Source organism: Cydia pomonella, chromosome 5 (assembly GCF_033807575.1).
Source record: "Cydia pomonella isolate Wapato2018A chromosome 5, ilCydPomo1, whole genome shotgun sequence".
Taxonomy (NCBI): domain Eukaryota; kingdom Metazoa; phylum Arthropoda; class Insecta; order Lepidoptera; family Tortricidae; genus Cydia; species Cydia pomonella.
This window is the reverse complement of record NC_084707.1, coordinates 26083684-26106230: the sequence shown is the minus strand read 5'-3', so window position 1 is coordinate 26106230 and position 22547 is coordinate 26083684. Positions and strand designations below refer to the sequence as shown.

Genomic DNA, 22547 nt, shown 5'->3' with positions numbered 1-22547 from the left:
TATGAGTAGGGTCTAGTGTTTTTTGGCTGCGGTTTTCTGTAAGGTGGAGGTACTTCCCCAGTTGGGCTCCGCTCTAGGTCTGGAATGATATCCGCTGCGCCATGCCCTACCACACAAAGCGAGATGACATTCACAATGCTCATACCTCTCTTTTGGACGTAGTTTAAGGACTTTTGTGTAGCGAGGGATGAGTTTTTTCAGACCCAATAGAAATAATTACACGATGAGCGACGAGAAATGACGCGATTAAATTGGTTCTTAAAAAACACATCCCTCGCTACGCATCCTCGCACATCTCGGTGGGAACGAAGCCTTACCCGTGCATTGTTTGGCATGATGACCAATTTAACGATATCTACTTCTATGAACCTTTTAATCGCCGCAGTCTGATAAATAAGACAAAACTTCATGTAAAGGTGCGACCAGACCGCAGCTTAAAAAACGGTCACGATACGGAATCGCAGTGACGCGTCGTATGCGTACCGTTTTTGACGCATGCTCCCCACACCGCTTCTTAAAATACGCTGACGCGCCGTAAATTGATCTGCGTAAAAATCGCAAAAAATATTACACGGAGATCTTATGGCAGACACCACACCAGTGACGTAAAAGACGCAACTGTTTTGTAAATGCAGCGTTTTTTACGCAAAGATTTGCGAACAAAAAAGATTCGCGTGAAGCACGTCACTGCGATTCCGTACCGTCACCGTTTTTTAAGCAGCGGTGTGGGGAGCATGCGTCAAAAACGGTACGCATACGACGCGTCACTGCGATTCCGTATCGTGACCGTTTTTTAAGCTGCGGTCTGGTCGCACCTTAACTTCGTATGTACACGCACCGGCGGCGCCACGAGCACGCTAGATAAAAAATTCTAAACTGTTAAACAGTTAATTAAGACAGTTTTCACCTGCAAAACAGCTTCAAAAACATCCCTCATTTAAAAGCAAACATTTTTCGCGCAAAACTATCCCTGTAAAAGCTCTCTTCACTACAGGATCCGAAAGACTGCTCATTCCTAAACGCATTAACTCCATTTCACTTACCATTCCAAACTACACCGTATTACAAAACGTTAGAATGGAATTACAAACGCAAATTTCGAATGGAGTAGCTATAGAAACAGAGCAGTGTTAGTAATGCAGTTGTTGTAGATCGTATGGGGTTGTGTTAAGGTTAGTTTTCGCTTGGCGGTGGGCTCGCCGTGACCGTAGTGTGGTGAGGTCACGCGGGTATTTATTTGTGTCGTCGACACTAGCCGAGTGTTGTTGCGTTCGCTCGCATAGTGAGGGTGAAGGAGTATTTAGTTTATCTAGTTTAGGTACCAAGGATTCTCCTCGCATTCTCTAAATAAGGATACTGCGATATTGAAGTGCAAAATAGTGGCTAAATGACCAAAGTATTTAAAATTATTTCCGTTTTTACGTCCATAAATCTGGTTTTTTGTACTTATAAAAAGGTATAAAAAAATATTCCATATATCCCAACAGACTCTTCGGTCGCATGGTACCATGACCAGGCCTATGGAACTCTCCGTGCGAGCTCGGATTTATGCCTACGAATCTCGTCCCGTTCACGGTACAAAAGCAAGGCAGATAGTTGTCACACGCGCTCACGTACGCACGTCGCGTCGCCGCGCGCATGAATATGCCAAAATGTATGCGAAAAAAATGTCTTCGTCACGAACAAATAACACAGCTTGTAGTGTGCAAAAACAACAAAACTAATAAAAAATATCGTTTTTGCTCTTCCGATAGATAGGAAAATTAAGTAGACAATATAAGTACACCTATTGTTATTAATTTTAATTACCATACTTGCAAACTACGTAGGTGGTATTGAATTTCTTTAAAGATGTAATATTTGTTACGACAAATGAGCTCATAGTTATTTTACGCTATCCTTCTATACACCTAATGGCAAGTTCTAAAACTAGTTTGACAATTAATACTTATATTTGTATCTACTTAAGTAGGTATCTTCTGTAGTTTAAGTAGGTACTTATTTGTTGTGCCGGTGCGCACCGTGCGGGGAGCGGCGCGTTGAAGGTCACTCCATTGTATTTTTGTGTAGGTATTGAAACGGTAGGTATTTGCCTTCTCTTTGATAGATAAGTATCTGTTCGTAAGTACTATTATATAATCTGTGCCATAACTGGCCGATATTAGGCCACTGGGCTGGCCATATCTCACGCGCCACATGCCCACCATGAAAAGTAATCATTTGAATTTAATTTAATTGTTAATTTTGATTTTATTAATAAAGTTAATGTAGTTTAATTAGTGTTTTTTAAATTTAATTTATATATATTATATATTTTAATTTAATTTAATTAATTTATATGAAAATATTTTAACTGTTTGTTGCTTTGTGTGTTGTATATGGACCTTGTCCGAAATAAATGCTTTTTTTATATATATTCCATTTATTAGAAAATGATATCACCTTCACTTTACTGCCTTTTTCCCCTTCCTCTTTTGATGGTTTCTAGAAGTAAGTCGCGTGCCTAGACCAAAGCGATCTGCGTAGACCAAAGACCGTCTAACGCTTGACTCAAGGAATATTTAATACTGTCACCTGATACACAAATGCATGCTCACTACCTTTATTTACTCTATTTTTACTAATTCATATGAAAAAATGGTGCATAGTGCGTTTCTCCAGAAACATCCTGCCTCGCACAACTAAACTGAGGAATGAATTGTCACCTGCGGTATTTCCGGACCGATACGATACCTGCAAAACTTTAAGAAAAGAGCTTACTCCCATTTTAAAAGCCGGCAGCGGTCTTACTACCCCTCTGGTGTTGCCGGTGTCCATGGGCGACAGTAATCGCTTACCATCAGGCATCTCCATGTTTGCCCCCCCAAAGAAACACTCGCATGCAAAGAAAATACACACTCATTGCTACTCGCTGATCGTCACCCGTCGGACTCGCACACTGGATGCTATTCGCCCGTCGCTCCGATGTACGAGTAGGATGTCGCTATAATACGCGCATAGCGTTGTCTCACTCAAACATCAGAGTAACGCCGCCTTCGACCATTCGTCCAAATCAACCCTCGCTCGCCAAGCGACGACAACATTCGGCCTGATGCTTTCACCCGGAGCCGTCTGCCGCATGTAGGTCAGCCATCGATCCGGCTCCGCGCATGCGCGCTCCTGTCAAAACAACACAACCGAAACGCAACCCTAACACTACTACGACAAGGTTCAAATCAGAACGGTGGCGACGAGAGCGTTCCCGTGTACCGCATGTCTATTACAAATTTACAACGGCAACCGTAGGCCTAGCACAGAGGTGTGCCGTCTTTTTCTTACTGTATTAATTAAAGAGGGACGGGGAGTCATCTCGCGGGCGAGACACTGTCGTGTCCATCATGTAAAGGCCCGGCTATTATGAGTTTTATTGTTTACGTATTACAGTTGCTTTTCTATCGGCGCGTGTTTAATTTTAAATATGTTTAATGTTGCGGATCCTTACTTTATTTATACCTTATCTTAAGGTTGAAAGGTTGATTTTCGCTTGGCTAGTCGTATTAAAGGTTGTGTATAGTTTGGGAGAATTTATTATTAAAACAGTGTTCGGACTGTGGGTAGTTGAGTCTGGATTTTGCCGTAGGATTTTTCCGTCTATTATTATACGTACGTGTACAATATTGGGAATGCTGGCGTAGAATGTTTTCTCTTGTATATATAATATAATATACTACCCAAATATTTTATATGTTGGCATTTTTTATAAGGACACTAAAATGTTGTGCATTCTCAGCAAGAATGTATAAAAGCTTCAGTAGGTCTATAAATAAGATTTACGCTTTTTATGGCGATTTTTAGGATAAAGCTAAAATGGAGTAAGAGTACTTACGGCCCGATTCCAAGAATGAGATACGATAACGATAAGTTCTGGTTTAGATAAGCTCTCATTTAGACACGTTTATATGTCGTATGATTGTCAGAAGCAGCTCGATTCGGGCAACCAATGTCACTTTGACGTTAGAAATATCGTAGATAGATCTTATTGAGATCACAGCGGAATCGAAATAAACGTCCATTTTGACATGTCGCTTAGTTATCGATCTTTCCAAGATCTTAAACGTGTCCTAATTATTCTGCGAATCAGGCCGTTATATGTTACATTTTGCTCTGTTATTGTTTCTGAAAAATGTCACACAAATTCTGATAACCTCATTGGAACTGTTTAAGTACTAAAATGTTACAGATAAACTATTTTGAAACAGCGCTCTCTTCCACAAAGCACATTTGGAGATTTTTTTTTGTTTTTATTTTAGAAAGTTACTGTGGAGGGATGTGTTATTAAAATTGAATTAGGTATCTACAAATTTATTTTTATTTACACGTATTAGCGATTAATTTTGAACATAATTAGAGATTCGATTTCATGTCAAAAAAAACAGCCCTGTAGGTATATGTAACCCTCACGCAGCGTAGCGGGGCCACGTAGCATGCAGCTACGAGGGCATTGCCACTGCGGCGTTGCTACGCACCGCCGCTACGCGGTAGCATTTCAGTGCTACGAAGACTCGCTACACAACATCGATTGTGAACTTTATTGCTAGGAAATAAGGTATATTATAAATAAATCATCAAAATTGACACAAGCAACTGATCATACGTGAAGCTTATTGCCCAGAGATAAGGTCTAATTATGGTTTGTAAACGACTTTTAAAAAGTGTTTCTTTTTTTTTACGTTTGATCCATACTGTACATTTAAAGCAAGTAGGTACACCTAAGTACAGTCAAGTGTAAAAATATTTTTGAGTAAGTTGCGTGGCCCCATATTGTTACAATTGAGTGTATCTATCTACTCGATTTTTTTCAACATTAAGGAGATTTAGTTTTTTCGATTGTTGTTCGCCGCATGAACACATTATCTTAGGTCCCACTGCATGCGTGCTTGCACCCTTATGAAGTCCAGTAATTCTTAAGACATTTAATTTATTTTCATGTTGCAGAAAAAATACGTTAAAAATATGCATTATCTGTTCTATATTTACCGTAAAATAGATGATCATTCAAGAATACAGTTTGACACAATTTTGCTATTAAGTTTTTCATTTTGATCATATGCCAGCATTATGTATGTAGAAAATCCCATTAAGGCTTGTTTTATAGGTGTTTGCCGGCGCCACCGTGCCGCCCAACTCAAAACGTCCTAAGCGCCTACAACTTTTATACACTCTTAATGCCTTTGTGCGTTTGGCTTCAGTGCGGTGAGTCAGCCTCTCAAGGCTGATGGGAGATGAATCTCGTAGAGATGGCGTGTGCGCGAACACCGTATTTAAACTACGGTGGACATTTTACTTTTTTTTTATTCAAGCACATATAAAAATATATCTTAATAACAACACTGCTGCGAAATTTCTCTTACTCGTTTTAGATATCTTTAAAAAAATCAGAAGTCTTTTAAATAGAGATTCGGAAATAAATAAAGCTGCCAATTCAATTTTGGAACTAGTATACTATTTGTTTCCCGTATATAATAACTATATACATGTAAACACCCATTAACACACATAATAACTCTAAAATCCTAGAAACTTTCAATATGGAGCATCCCTTTTTATTAGGGTTCCGTAGTCAACTAGGAACCCTTATAGTTTCGCCATGTCCGTCTGTCTGTCTGTCTGTCTGTCCGAGGCTTTGCTCCGTGGTCGTTAGTACTAGAAAGCTGAAATTTGGCATGGATATATAAATCAATAAAGCCAACAAAGTCGTACGATAAAATCTAAAAATTTAATTTTTTTTAGGGTACCTCCCCTACACGTAAAGTGGGGGTGAAATTTTTTTTTCGCTTCAACCCTAGAGTGTGGGATATCGTTGGATAGGTCTTTCAAAACTAATAGGGGTTTTCAAGAAACATTTTTTGATAAAGTGAATATATTCGGAGATAATCGCTCCGAAAGAAAAAAAAAATGTGTCCCCCCCCCTCTAACTTTTGAACCATAGTCCAAAAAATATGAAAAAAATCGTGGAAGTAGAGCTTAAGAAAGACATTAAATAAAAACTATAGCGGACATGATCAGTTTAGCTGTTTTTGGGTTATCGCAAAAAGTTTTCCCTTCATAGTAAAAAGACTTACTTTAATTAGGTACTGATTATGCAAATTTCCCTATTTGTTTAACTCGGGTGAAAGGTACCGCTTCATCCCTTGGTTAACAATTTACTATACTTTAAGCTCCAGTTTAGCTTATTGTGACGGAAAAGTAACTACGGAACCCTACACTGAGCGTGGCCCGACATGCTCTTGGTCGGTTTTAATTTTTACACATAGTGTGGACCAAATAATGCAAAAGATTATTTTTTCTACTCGTCGCCTATAATGGTTGAATTAAGATTTCGTATACCAAACTATAATTTCGTACTTTTCATGTATGGGCCCCCACTCAACTATAAGATTCATTTCGATACGCTGTAGTCAACTGTAAAAAAACCACACAATCGTGCCGTCGCGCTCTCATAGAAAAGACTAAACGGGCGGGAGCCGCGCGTTTTTGTCTACTAAGATTTTACCTTATTTACCAATTTTCATTCATTTATTTATTTAATCGTATGGCATAATATATACATTGAGGGCAATAAGAGTGTCGCCTTGAGGTTGCTAAGCCAGGCAACCAAGTCAGGTGTCACGGTGTTCAGGTCCTCAGCAGGCCCAGGATATGAGTGGAGTGGGCAGCGTTGGAAGATATGTGCGATAGTCTGCTCTTCCTCTTCGCATTCGCAAAGTGGGGAAGCCGTCCATCCCCATTTGTGCGTGGCTGAATTGCAGCGGCCATGTCCGGTAGACTGTTCAGGCGGCACCAGATTTTCCGAAGAAGGTCAATCCCTTTTGGTTTTTTAGTCGGGTCAGATATATGGTTGTTCTGTGTTGCCGAAGCAGACCAATCTGCTTTCCACCTATCCGAAATGTTAAAGCTGTTTCATTAATTATTTAGGTTTTATAGTAAGAAAAAAATATTATTATAGATGACACGTAGAAATATTGTAAAAAATGGTGATATAATCAAGCTTTTCTGTCTTGTACCTTACTTAGGCAACTCAGCAAGCTTCGTTGCCTAAACACGGTACTCGACTGAAAAGCTCTCTATTATGTCACGATTATATAAAATACTATTTTAATCTTTTACAAACCTTGCTGCAGTAAAAAGTTTCAATTTGCAGCAGCCCTTTTTATAGTGTCTCCATAGACACAATACTGTAAAAACCACTTTTTAAAAAGTAGTTTACATAGTTGCGGGGAATATAGAATTCGGAGCGGCCCACCGTGTTTTGGGCAAATTGGAATACAATGGGTTCCGCCCCCGCTCGGCCACGGCCCCCAGCCGGCTAAATGTCAGGAGTCAGTTTTCATTCACGGCGCTAAGTAAACAAACAAACACTTTTAAAAAGTTAAGTAAACTCTTCCTTGTAAATACAGTCAGCATCGATAGTAGCGAATGAAACAACGCATCAAAATTATCTGCCACCCTCGAATACTCTTAAAAAAAGAGACATATCTCCCTTGTTCGCATTCGAAAGTAACTGTTACTCTCTAGTTGTTATAAGTATAGATACAAAATGTTATTAAAATTAAAACCACACTCATTTAATTAAAACCAAAGCTATTATTTTCAAAATATTATATATTTGTTAATAAAATCACCGCTCAGCTACGGTTGTAGCGCTACGTCGTAGCTGATAACATGTATTTCGTATGTACATGTGTCGTGAATAGCGCTGGATTTAGCTGGTTATTAAAATATGGTACTCGTAGATAAGTACTTTTGACGCAGAGTCTTATATTTGTTCAAAGATTACAAAAACATTGACAACTAGGTATTCGTGCATAATCCAACAAATTTATAGATAAGATTCACGAGTAAATCTAAGCTTGATCTTGATCAAGTTGCGTGTTTCCTGGATATTAGCTAGATCTGGACGGACCTTTATCTAAATTTTCAAATCCATACTCGTCAGAACCGAAATCGTACCAACTATAAACTTTGCTTACATTTTGTTTTTTGTTTTGTAACTGTACTTAAACAGAAATCACCCACGATTCAGGAAAAAATATCCGTGCTCTTCACACGAATAAATTCTCTTACCGGGATTTGAACCCGAAGCCATCGGCTTCATAGGCAGGGTCACTACCCTCTAGGCCAGACAGGTCGTCAGTACTAAACATCTGCCCTATCTATCTACTACTGCAACTTACTGAGTTTAAGGGCATTAAAGTTAGGTTGATCTCGGAAAGTTTCTTCAACTATAAATTTATTGAAATTAACTCAACAGGCAGGTCACCATATCCTAACATTACCTGACGTTAAGTAGTCCTTATTACTTAACAGTAAGGTCCAATTCTGGCCAGTTTCAGCCGCCGATGCCGACCGCCCCAGTTTTGAGCTATAACTGAAGGCAGCCTTCATTTGGAGAGCTATTTCGGAAGGTTTGGCCCGCCGTCTGTAGGTTCTATTTTTGTGCCCATTTCAAATGTCCAAATAAATGTATATCTTTTTTTTTCAAATTTGGGAGTGCTTATGTTATTTCTGCTCAATACGAGACAAAAATTCCCTTATTCCCTCTATTCCGTTACCGTCATACAAACTCTTCTTTTCTTCCGTCATCCTGCGTGCACAGGATCGTGAGTGAGACGGCTGTGCGTGCATGGGATCGTGAGTGAGACGGCTGTGCGTGCACAGGATCGTGAGTGAGACGGCTGTGCGTGCACGGGATCGTGAGTGAGGCGGCTGTGCGTGCACGGGATTGTGAGTGAGACGGCTGTGCAGGCACGGGATCGTGAGTGAGACGGCTGTGCGTGCACGGGATCGTGAGTGAGAGGGCTGTGCGTGCACGGAATCGTGAGTGAGACGGCTGTGTGTACACGGGATCGTGAGTGAGACGGCGGTGCGTGCACGGGATCGTGAGTGAGACGGCTGTGTGTGCACGGGATCGTGAGTGAGACGGCTGTGCGTGCACGGGATCGTGAGTGAGACGGTTGTGCGTGCACGGGATCGTGAGTGAGACGACTGTGCGTGCACGGGATCGTGAGTGAGACGGCTGTGCGTGCACGGGATCGTGAGTGAGACGGCTCGCGGATAGAGATAGTTCATGATAAGACTGCAACGATTTCGATAGCGCACGCAGTACAAGTGTTATATTAACCGTTATGAAATTATGACGTATATTATACATATAACACTTACCTGTTCTAAAAACTTACTACCTTACTACGGTTCGGATCGTATTCGGATCGGACGTAGTGCGAATCCGCCCTTAGGTTGTCTGGAAGAAATCGCTTACAGCGATACGACCGCCTGTTGCTACCTTTCTTTACATTGTAAATCTGTTTTTAGATTTGTTTTCTTTGTGGTGCAATAAAGAATATTTACTTACTTACATGCATTGCGTGCGCTATTTAATTCGCTGCAGACTCTATCAATGTTTTGATTTAAACTAAACCATACTGGACTTACTTACTTATTTATATACAAATCTTGGTCATATCATACCTAAGTGTGAACATTTGAATAGAAATGTATATAATAAATATATTTTTACTTTTCTCAACATTTTCTTTCGAAACACCCATACATTATTCAATTTACTTCAATTTTACGACAATTGACACCGCCCAAACATCCCGCGTATTATCACCCATATATCCGAGTAATGATGCCTCCCAATAACTGTAAGTACGTACGACACAGTCACCATCAGATACATCGGTGCGGCCAAGGTGCTCACAAATATCTCAACACGCCTCTGTTATCAAGGCGATAGAGTGCGTGCTTAATTATTTTAGAGCACCTCGGCCGCTCCGATGTATCTGATAGCGACTGTGCGGTATAAATCAAGTGAACTCGCAAGGATATGCTTCAATGAACCCGATTTGTTTGACCTATTTTCTTCGTCGCGGAAAGGAGGATAATGTTTAGGCTTGGGAGTCCGTTTTTGTCACTTTGTGAAGGAAAAGTGAAAGGTTTTATTCTTTAATTAAGGAATGTGAAAAGAAGTCCATCCCGTGAATAAAAAAACTTGTATAAGTAGTGAATAATCCTGCAAGTCTAACAAGTACATAAGTTAGGAGTTGATTAAGGGCCCGGTTCTGATTTTATGCCCTTGTTCTGTAGCTGATATGGATTTGATCTCTTTTTCAGTCTACGATAGGTCTTCAAGATTTTTTCCATAAAACTTAATATTTTATTTTTTTAAAGATTAACACTTTGCGATAGGCAGACACTCATATTGGCACGTCAGTGCATATTGAGTGATCAGCACATTTAATATAGATCTTGCGCCTCCACTCGATAAGGGATTTCCTCTTCTGTCACGTACAATAATTACATATAATGATAGAATAGCAAGTATTTGGGGGATTCAAGTGTACAAGCTGGGAGACAATACATCTGTCAACCTGTATACTGTGTTAAGTGATTCAACCCCTCCACCCCGGCGCTCTGCCTATTACATAACTTAATAATAATATTATAAAAGGCAATACAGTCTCTAATAAAAACTAAGCAAGTACTTATTGAACATGAAGTTTTTGAATGAAGCATGCAGGTATCACCAATAAGTCTCTTCAGGGGTTTGGATCTCAAATAAATTGACTGTCGTGGTCCGTTTCTACTTGAGTTTATGAAATAAGCAAATGTAATGTGCAGTCAAAAATAAGTCAGGCGGTCCGCATTCGGACCGCGGGTCGCCATTTGGTGACCCCTACCTGTAGATTCACTGTTCGCTATTGTATGCTCTGCCTGCAACGGATGCAGTTGACAACATTTCACTTAAATAAATAAATAAATATTATAGGACATTATTACACAAATTGACTAAGTCCCACAGTAAGCTCAATAAGGCTTGTGTTGAGGGTACTTAGACAACGATATATATAATATATAAATATTTATAAATACTTAAATACATAGAAAACACCCACGACTCAGGAACAAATATCCATGCTCATCACACGAATAAATGCCCTTCCCAGGATTTGAACCCGGGACCATCGGCTTCGTAGGCAGGGTCACTACCCACTAGGCCAGACCGGTCGTCATGACCCAATGGGGTTGGCAACTGTCAAAGGTATTGATTGATAGATGGCGCTAGCATAGGGATTGTCCATTAATCACGTCATATTTTTCGTCGTATTTTTAACACCCCCCCCCCCCCCCCCTCCCATTTGCTATATTTTCTAGACCCCCTCCCCCCTATCCAATATGACGTGTATTTTTTGTCTACTACTTATAATACGGTACCTACACAAAGAGCGTTAAATTAAAAAATCTTATGAATTTGGAAACGATTTTCGCATTTTTCACTCAACACATTGATAAATATTTTTGGCTCAAAAATGAAACGTTAATAAATACCGCTAAATAAATGTTTATTTTAAACTTTTAGGCTTGGCTCAATTTAAGAAAAAAATACACATGATATTTCCTAAGACCCCCCTCTCCCACTCCCCCTTGATGATCATTGGTACATCATCATTTTTTGCAAACACTGACCCAACCCTCCTTAATATGACGCGATTAATGAACAACTCCATAGGTTTTACCTGGATATAGGTTTGTACTATAAGATTCTCAAAAAAAAAATTACACTATCCGTCGGATTCACAGTTAAGTTAAATAAAACGTGTGCTGGCTCCACCTATAAAATATTTCGGCCGGCCAACCCCATTCCGCCACATCTCGATTATAGGCCAGAAATGTCACTGTTGACATCTGACAGACAAAATCCATAACAGCTTCATAACAAGTAATTAAAATTCGAATCAGGTTCAAGGTGTTCTTAGAATCAACTCAGTTATGGAGTAGGTACTCATAGGATAGGGTATTTTGTATACTTGTTTTACATACATGCCAATTTATTATCTCAGACGATGACGTAATTTTTCACGCCTACAAAACTGAAGCATACTCAAAGATAATAGACTAGTAAAGGCTTTTAGGCTGACGTCAGAACGAAGCCTGCTCCAGGTTTCGTGTTTCGGAAGATCGGGGACAACGCCAGCGCCTTAAGGAGCTCCGAATGTGTGGACTTTATGTTTAAAGATGTAGATGTGGGTTTAGCGTAGCGAAATATGCGACATGATGTTTTGGAATAACCTGACCTTTTAAAGTAAGAACATTGTCAAAAACCTTCATAATAACTCTAAAAAGTGTAATTATGATATGAATATTGAAATTATCGTGAGTTATATAACAAACTAAGAAAATACTTTTCCACTACACGCACACTATCGCAGTTTTCATTACAATAATCGTTTAATATTTCTAGTCTAGTTGGTAATATGGCATTTTGTAGTCCAAACCGACCAAAACTAGTCCCACCGTAAGTTTAAAAAGACTTGTGTTGTGGCTACATGACGACGTTAATGGTACTTACATATATGCAAACTGCTTCCTATATAAGGTGACTTAGTTGTCACTCCAGTAATCGTTTAAACTTTATTGCAGTTGATGATTTGATCATGGCCTTTTAAAAAGATATCTATTTCTTTAGATTAAATAGCATTTCTATCTTTTTACATTTGTCCTAATCGAGCAGCGTATCAACCGAAGCGCACGTGGTAGTAGATACGTTTTTCAGCCCTAATAGCATTCTTTCTTATTCGCTTTTTTTCCAAAAAGTGCGTACTTGTTAATGACATTTGCGTACGTACAGGAACCGCTATCTAAGGTGACCTAGTTGTCACTCCAGTAATCGTTTAATCTTGGCGTACGGTTGATGAACCGGCTGCGCGCGCACCCATTCACCGCCGGCGTCGGGGCGGCTCGGGCGTCGGGCTTGTTCGCCCGCGGCCTCGCGCGCCGCCGCGCGTGCACCACGGCCGACCCCGACGCCATCCCGCTGGTGGTCCGCAGTGGCCACCAACCGCCGCCATGCCGGATGATCTATAACCAAGGCCATGGATACAACAAGTTGTTCACGCAGGTGCGCGCGCAGATAGTGATGCCTTTGTTGTGTTTGTGATCTTTAAGTGCATTAATAGTTACGCCTAAGGTCGGTATGGAGTTGTTTACGTAGTACTTATCAGTACGGTATTGATAATCGCGTGTAAAGCTAAAGGGTGTTGTCTTTGGATAAAAAAGCCTAAGTGCATGCATGTTCGGATTCACATGCGACGTTTTGTACAGTTAGTGGAACATATGCTTGGTTGTAATGCGGAAATATTCCCATGCAAACATTACAATGGAAGGTTACACGAGTATATAAGTGTGGTGACCGTATAGGGGCTGGAACATGCGAACATATCGTCCGTCATGTTCTGCGATATTCTTTGTTTTTTACATTGAATACAGACAAAAGCCTCAGTTGTATGTGGTCCGTTCAAAGCTCACTACTACGTCGTTTTACTAGAATTGAAATCCTCATTTTGCCTCTATTGAATTACATGGTAATACCTACCCATAGTTTAAACACAACGAAAACTAAAGAGTAGTTTTGTACTGAAGTGCTTGATCATCTTTTCTTTTGAGTTTTTTCTATAGAGCTCTATTTTGCACCTACATGCAGAAGATTTACTAGTTTTCATACTTTTTATTTAGTTTTTCTTCTCGTAGTCTGTTAAACAGACGTGTTGACTTGTTGTTCTACCGGAATAAGAAGCCACGCCTTAAGTGTTAAACATACGAACGCTTTATAATAATAAACACAAACGAAACATTACTTACGAGCGTACATAAAACTATTTGCATCGTTTTTATTGGCCAATCACAATGGAGTATTTGTCCGAATCTATTACAATTACATCATGCGTCCAGCATGTTGCTCGAGTGGGCTAAAACAGCACACATTTCTGCTAGTACCTACTTACCTACTTTGTGAAATATGCCTCAAATAGTTCATTGCTTACTTATATACCTGATAATCCTGATATTTTTTTCCATATCTATCATACTTCCAGCATGTTCCTTGACGAGCCGAAACCGAATATAGCTCAAATTTCAGCAATAGCTCAAAAATGTTTCTCAAATAATTATACTTGCGATATATTTTTGAATTGGAATTACCGCGATGAAATATGTTTCAATGGTTTCAATCAGATTAAAACGCTCGTCGTCGTCGTAATCTATGTATTTAAAAATCTATGTTTTCAACACACATACAACATACAATAGTGAAAAACCCACCAGTGGCGGCGCGTCACAAATATTCGTAGGGATCCCGCAGCTAATTTTGCTTTCCTTTTCTCCATGAACCGATCGTGAAAGTACTAAACGGGCTGAAATTAGACAAGCCGGTCGGAATCGAGTGCTTTGAACGATCCGCCACTGATATCCACATAGTTAATTTATGTAATTGTTGGCCGAGTCAAATATATGTTAAAAATTTCCGCCTTATTGCAAAGGAGTAAGGTGCAAAAGTATATTTGACGTCGACTGTACCACCACCACTCGCAGCCAAACCCAAATATTCCAACTGAATCCAAAATTAATGCTATAGCAGAAATCCAAAGTAAGAAACTAATTATATAATTTCTCCGTGCAATTTCGCAGCTCACTGTACATTTTCATTGATGAGGCGCCAATGTCATATGGCGGTAATACATATTGCATGCTTCCCGTCTCACGCATAAACAAATGAACAAGAAGCAGACACATGTTTGTTATACGACAGTCATAAATGCGTTTATTACCAACCTTGACTTGTGAAATGAATGTTTATGAATGCATGATTCATCCAGCGTTCCTACTTCTACCCTTGATGCCTTTGCTTCCTAAGAAATTGAAAATTCTACCTTCATACCTTACAATACAAAAAATCCAGTAAAGGTACCTGCATCAAATAAGGTCCGCAAAATTTAATATTTTTAATAAGTGTGAATGGGTTCAAATTTTGCGTCTATATCCGCTAGTACCATAAACAAAACTGCAGGTTCAAATTTAACATAAGAAAACTATTAAAAAAAGATGGACCTTAATTGGTGCAGATACCTTAGATGAACATGATTGGTATTAAAAAAATAATAAAAAATAAAAATAAAAATAAAAATCATTTATTTCAGACCTTGGTCCATAGTGTCCATACAGTCTAAAAATTATATTAAATTATTATTGAAATAAATTAAACTTACGATATTTTATGAAACCTGTATTATAAGATAGTTTACTAATGTAGTTTTATAAGTGTCTTGTAACTAACAATCTATGGATCGGAGGAATCTGAAAATAAATAATTTTTATTTTTATTATTTTTTTTTAATTTATGGTTTAAACTTACAATATTTAAAAACACAGCCACGCATGCATGCAGCATGGTTGCGTAATGGACGCCTTGATAGAGTTCATCTGAAAATACGTATTAGTCGCTACTTAAGAACCTTTTTTGCCATCGGTTCACACAGAAACCAGCAAATTCTAAAACCTTCAAAAAATGGGTTAATGTATTGCAAAAGGGGAAACAAAATGTAACAATTAACAATTAGAAGCGATTATCAATCTCATAGCGATACGATTGCCAGTCAAAATATTTCCAAAGTATCAATCGTGGTTGTCAATATATTAGAAATGCGCGCCTGAACATCTCAGGATCCCATAATCGCGACATTACAAGATCAACTGCAGCTGCATTACCTACTGTTGCGGCGTTGTTGTTGCCGCCGCTGTATTTGTCGTATGGAGGGTAGAGGTAAGAAGGACAATATTTGTGTATGAAAAGTGTCCATCGAAAAACCTTAAATGACTCCTTAGCGCCAATGACCTTCGATCTGAATGCCTTAGTTGTCTGATGTTTTGTGTAGCTTATCATATAACCAGTAACGGCTTTAAGCAATATAGTATCCCATATTTATTTCAAAGGTCGTGCCATGACAATGACAATGGTCTTCGAAATATTTGGCATCAAAGTTAATCAATCTTAGACCAAAAAATTTTTTTTTTTGGCGATAACTTTTGTGTTAATTAGTTTAAAATTTAAATCTCTGACCTTTAGAGACGTCAAAGACAAACTCAAGTTGTAGATTTCGTACATGAAAAATTCTTCACAGCAATTGAGTAATAATAAAATAGTTTTTTTTTTAAACTTAAGAAATCTTAAAAAAATCGATGAAAACCGCGAGGCGCCAAATTTTTTAAATTTTGATAAAGAAAATCAAATTATAGCGCACTTCACTACGTCAATAACGTCTAAGTTCATGTCATATCCTTGTGCTACCCTAGCGCCACGCCACCAGAGGGATTTTGAACTGTTATTTACAGCTGCCAGCTGGACACTTTAGCAACAGTTCTTCCATAAGAGATTGTTCTGCTTACCTCTACCCTCCATAATATGTCGATTTCCTTAAGTCCCGCGGAGAAACTTTGTTCGATTGAGCTAATTATAAAACAATATGCAGATAAATGAAGGCAAGGCCGCAGATCATACCCGGTGGAATTTACGACGTACATTCCGATTATGTTTACTGTGTGTCAGACGGTTCGAAATAGTTTTGTTCAGTATTAGTAAGGCGCCGCCATCGCATAATACAAGGGTTATATGTAAAAGTACCTAATAACAAACACTATACAGAGTGATTTTTGGGTCGTGATCCAGTACCACTTTTTCTAAATCTATAAATGGTAGTATTTGATTGAAAGATAATTAGTTTGATTTTTATTATTTTTCAAGTAAAATTAATCTTATACGAAGTAATCATGGTCACCCTATGACTTTTGACATACGCTGTACGGAAAGCGACAAGACGTCACATTGAGTAGGGTGACCAAACTGTATGCAAACATGTTTTTTTTTTACTTGTCATCTGAAAAATAATCATAATTATTGGTGGTAATAAATAATGAGCAACATCATTAGACTCATCTTTGAATTCTGTGTGATGTCTTGTTCTCTTGCTCCACGACCCCGAAATCACCCTGTATAACTACTAATTAAAGATTTCTCCTAATTTCTTTTCGATGTCATATCTACTGAAAGGTACCCGAATAACGCAATACGAGTATGCTGTCAATGATCAGTGATCACTATAGTATGCTACAGGGGTCATATGTAACATCTAACATTGTCATTGTATTCATTGCTGAAAATTGTGTCCATCTTTTAGTGACTGCCATTAGTCGTTTCCATTCCATCCAATTCTAACTTCAGCTGACCTGAATCCTCATAGACATTCTTTGACTTAAAATGTACATTATAAATTTAGCATTGAAATACCTCAGTTGTTTCAGCACAACTTTATTAGTCATAATTCGCATAGCTGATCCACTGTGCGAGTATATTGCAGGCAACTATTTCACTAGTACGACTAGTGTGAAATAGGGCAGTAAAACCCACTGCGACTTTCGTACGCACTATGCTGGCTAGCAATCTTTGACTTCAATGTCTTTTCGTAAAACTTATTACAAGGAGATAAAGACCAATGCCAATTGTTAGCCGTGTCGCTTTTAGTTCATAGTAGCATAGTAAATCGAGTTATGCCGTTCAAATATCAAACTTGAATAGTGTAAATAAAGTCCAAAATGGGTGTAGTTTGAAGTTGCATTCGACGTTGTTTTGTTTTTAGACTTGTTTTGAACGCAATGCAATTTGTTGGTGTGGAATTTTCATGGCTTATGTACGCTTTCGAAGTATGTATAGAGGTTGAAAGTCGGATATGAACATGATTCACTGTGCTTATAAAGTGCCATCACCAGTTGCTACATACGTTCTATTTTTATTTTTTTGAAACTCCAAAAATATTAGGTTTAGTTTTTTTACACAGAGTCCCTATGGTCACATCCTTTCTTCATCATCAGATCAGCTCGATGGTACCATATTATTGCATTGTCAGCCGACTTACATATGTACATTTCATTCCGTCCCGCGACAGCGTCAAAGCTAGCTGTGTGCTAAGATTTATTAAATTATTAGCAATTAGTGTTGTGCAAATATAAACCTTACCTGCCTATAATACAACGTTTATTTTTAACTGACAAATATCAGTGAAGTGCAGTGCTTATCTTATCGCTCGCGGGGTGAGGGGGACGGAAGGCTCCCCGCTGCTACTGTACAAACAAGTCGGTTTTCTGCATTATTTCGGTTGCTATGCATGGCATGGAGTCCTCGAGTGCTCCTCCCCAGGGCACACTAACGAAATCTGAATCCCAGCCAGATCTTCCTTCAGAGAGCCCCTCAGGTGACGATAACCCCAAGTTACATATGCGCAAAAGGAAGCAGCCTGACCACGATTATGGCATAAAACAAGAGATTCAAAATTTACGGAAGGATATTATGGCTCAACTTACGTCCTCCAGTGCCGATCTGAAAGAAGAAATTAGGTCGGTACTCTCTAAAACTCAAGTCTTGATCAACGAGCAAGCGCACATGAAGGTGGAGTTAACCGATCTCAAAACTAGGGTTTCATCCGTCGAAGATAAAAGTGCGACACTCTCCACCCTACAAAATGATCTCACTGCGGCGAATGAAAAAATTGAAAACTTGATCACCGAAAATAACAATAATAAACAGTTCTCCATGCTAAATAATGTCGAGATTTCGGGGATCCCGTTACAAAAGGGAGAAAATTTAAATAGCATTTTATGTAGCATTTGTAATCTGGTGGGATATAAAATGTTAGAGAGCGACGTAGACACAATATATCGAGTTCGCCGCTTTGTTTCGGATCCACAAAACAGCATTACGAGTGCCCGTCCGCCGGCTATTATCGTGCGTTTCACCCAGCGACGGCGTAAGGATGAGTTGCTAGGCGCCGTTCGCGCGCGCCGTGGACTCACCACCGCCGACATCAGCCTTCCGGGACCGGCAACGGCTGTTTACATTGGAGATCATCTAACGCCAGCGAATAAATTGCTACTCAAACGTGCCAGACAGCTTAAGGTTGAGCTAAATTATTCATTCGTCTGGACTAGGGATTGTAAAATATTTATGCGGAAAACTGATACCAGTAAAGTTATACAAATACGTAATATTCATAATTTGGAAAATTTAAAATGACTATCTATTTCATATTGGCTGTTTTGTGTCCGAGATATACTAACTTGTAAAGGTTTTAAAACGCAGAATATTTTAAATCTACTTTCGCTTGTTTGTATTTTTAACAATAATTCAAAACTTCTAACGATATCGCTAATAAATAATGTGTCAATACTGTGCACACGCCTTTATTATGTTCTAAATGTAAGTACAACGCACCTATGTAACTTTTTAAGAAATGTATTACGCTATTCCTGCATGGACTTTATGATATATGTAAGTAGCAAAATCAATAACACGAATAATTCCTTTTTAGCGAAAAATGTCGTTTAGTAAAATAACTGGTTATTATCAAAATGTGAGGGGATTGCGGTCTAAATCTCATGAGTTTTTCTCACAAGTTACGCAGTCACATTATGATTTTATTTGTTTGTCCGAAACGTGGCTCACGGCGGATTTTCACGACAACGAATATTTTGACAACAGATACACTGTTTTTCGATGCGATCGGTCTGCTGTTGATAGTGGTGCAGCGCGGGGGGGCGGGGCGGCGGTGGCCGTGCGAGCAGAGTATCATCCAATCGCCCGGGACTGGCCTGTGCCCGCGCGGGCATATTGTGATTGTGTGTGGGTATCTCTCCCGGTAAGTTTCGAGCGCGGTTCCAGAACCTACTGTAGGCCCGGTGGTGAAAATAAGCAACGATACCTTAATATTGCGTGTATATATATACCTCAAGGACAAGGCTATAAAGAGGCGCTCGCTTCTTTTCTCAATATAGTTAGTGAAATAATCACCGATCGGCCTGATGATTTGTTTCTTTTAACAGGGGATTTTAACATACCAGACGCAAACTGGGCAGCTTCCTCATCACCTGATATGATCCTGACTTCAAGTGGTACTTATGCAACGAATTTACTACAAGATTTTTTGTGTTTTACAGACTTAAAACAATATAATCGTATTTTAAATTGCAACAATCGTATTCTAGATTTAATAATGAGCAATTGTGTTTGTACTGTCGCCGCTTGTGATTGCCCTTTAACTTTTGAAGATATCCACCACAGATCGCTCACAATTGATTTATTGCTAAACTGTACAATGTGCCCAATTAAGTCGGCTCCTGGTTTCGCGTACAACTTTCATTTATCAGACTTTAAAAATATGAATATAGAATTGTCTAAGATTAATTGGCCTAATTTGTTTGATACGCATAATTTAGAGGAATGTATTGAATCCTTTTATAAAATTATAAATGATCTTTTTGTCAAGTATGTGCCCCGTCGAAAAATATACACCTCTTCTACAGCTCCCGTTTGGCATAGTAAAGCGTTAAGAAAAATTTTAAACGAAAAACGTAAGTATCACAAATTGTGGAAAACATACAAAAACCCTCTTGATTACCTTCATTTTAAAAACCTACGAAAGCGTGCCGAGAAAATGGAGTCACACTGTTATAAAAGTTATATTGCTTATTCGGAACAAAAAATAAAAACACATCCCGCTTTTTTTTGGACCTATGTTAAATCCGTATTCTCTAAAAATAAATTCCCTCAAACAATGTCTTACAAAGGTACCCCTTCTTCAGACGCTAAACAAATATGTGATTATTTTAACGATTATTTCCACTCTGTTTTTGAGAAATTTACAGATAATATGCCTAATATTAGTAGTAGTTTAAATTCACTCTCGAATCCTCCCATTGATTTAAATTCAATAGATATTACTATTAACCTTGTTCTTAAACATTTAAATTCTGTTAATGTTCATAAAGGCTCTGGACCTGATGGAGTCCACCCTCTGTTTATAAAAAAATGTTCTAACTCTTTAGCAAAACCCATATGTTATCTATTTAAAAAATCATTAAGTGAGGGCTATGTTCCAAAAATATGGAAACAGGCGTGGATAACCCCCATACCAAAAGGAAAAGTTAGTCATGAGATTGAGATGTACCGACCCATTTCGAAACTATGTCAGTTTAGTAAAATCCTGGAAAAGATAGTAAAATTTCAACTCTTCGAAGTCGTTAAGAATCATATTACCCCCCATCAGCACGGTTTCTTTAAGGGTCGTTCGGTAGACAGTAATTTGTTAATCTTTACAGGCGAAGTTCTTGAAGCAATGGAGAGTGGACACTGTGTAGATGTCGTGTATACCGATTTCGCCAAGGCCTTTGATAAAATTTGTCACAGCACATTGTTATATAAGCTTTGGCGACTCGGTATACATGGAGATCTTTTTCGATGGATTAAATCCTATGTCGAATTTAGAACTCAGGCCGTCGTATTGTCCGGTTATACATCACAGTATAAGGTCGTCACTTCAGGAGTCCCACAGGGATCTCATTTGGGGCCTCTTCTTTTTGTGTTATATATTAATGATATAACCGACTACATTAAGCACTCTAAAGTTTTACTCTACGCGGATGATGCTAAAATTTTTAAAATTATTAAAGATGTTTCTGATTGTGAACTACTACAAGAGGATTTATCTAACTTGGAGAGATACTGTACTGATAATAATATATTTCTGAACAATAAAAAGTGTAGTATTATAACTTTTTCTCGGAAAAAGAAAAATATTGGTCATAATTACACAATTTCCGATAAAGTATTAAATAGGGTAACGCAAATTCGAGATCTAGGTGTAATAATGGATTCTAAGTTATCATTTATTCCTCACATTGAGAATGTAGTTACTAAATCGTTTAAGCAATTAGGTTTTATCCTACGAGTCGGTAAACCATTTAAAAATTCTTTTAGTTATATAACTCTCTATAACAGCTATGTAAGAAGTCGTCTTGAATTCGCGTGTGCTGTTTGGAAGCCATTTCATGCTGTCCATATTAATAGAATCGAAAGGCTCCAAAAGAAGTTTGTAAAAACGTTAGATTTTAGGACTGGACAAAACTACGTTGATTACCACTCCTCATTGCAGTACCATAAAATTCAGTCTCTTCAAGACCGCCGCGACTGCGTAGACTCGGTTTTACTTTATAAAATCTTAAACTCTAAATTGGAGATTCCCTCACTACTTCAACAAATAAATATTAAAGTCCCTCGTGCGCGTCAGCGTAAATGTCGCAAAAAGGAATTATTTGCTGTCCCATTTAGCAGAACTTGTTATGCACGAAATATGTTTATAAGGCGTGCTTGTAGACTTTATAATGAATGCGTAAATCTTTCTAATATTGATGTTTTTCATTGTAATATAGTATCTTTAAAGAAAGCATTTGTTTGTGAAAAAAATAATAATTAGGTATTGATTTTATTTTATATACTTAAATATAATACCTGTATCAAATATATACCTATATAGTGAATGGCACAATAGTGTATGGCGTATATAATTGTAGTACTTAACTCTGCAGGTATTTAAGTAAGCTTAGAATTTATTATAATTGTTCAGTAACTATATATACATATATAAAACTCAGATGCTATGTAGCAAAAAAAAAAAACTGTTTAAAATCTAGCACTCTTATATTTAATTAAGGAAACCGTAGGTCTAGCTTTAAAATGCAATAGTTAATAATACCGCATATTGTAAACGACCGTTTGTTTCTTAATAAAAGAAAAAAAAAAAAAAAAAAAATGTATGCAAATTTTCAAGTGGGTCAAATTTAACTTGCAA

At 38.3% G+C, this 22547-nt stretch overlaps 1 protein-coding gene across 18 annotated transcripts in view; it reads left to right on the top strand.

Moving 5' to 3' along the window:
- The window catches only part of LOC133518170 (voltage-dependent L-type calcium channel subunit beta-2), a 202063-nt gene that overhangs the window by 150357 nt on the left and 29159 nt on the right, over positions 1–22547 (top strand). For 2 of the 18 annotated variants that reach the window (XM_061851787.1, XM_061851802.1), the window contains exon 1: positions 12719–12940. The exons of the other annotated variants lie outside the window; for them this stretch is intronic. In XM_061851787.1, coding sequence (XP_061707771.1) covers positions 12734–12940 — 207 coding nt within the window. In that variant the 5' untranslated portion in view covers positions 12719–12733. Of the gene's footprint in view, positions 1–12718; positions 12941–22547 lie in introns of those variants that run through there. 18 annotated transcript variants of the gene reach the window in all.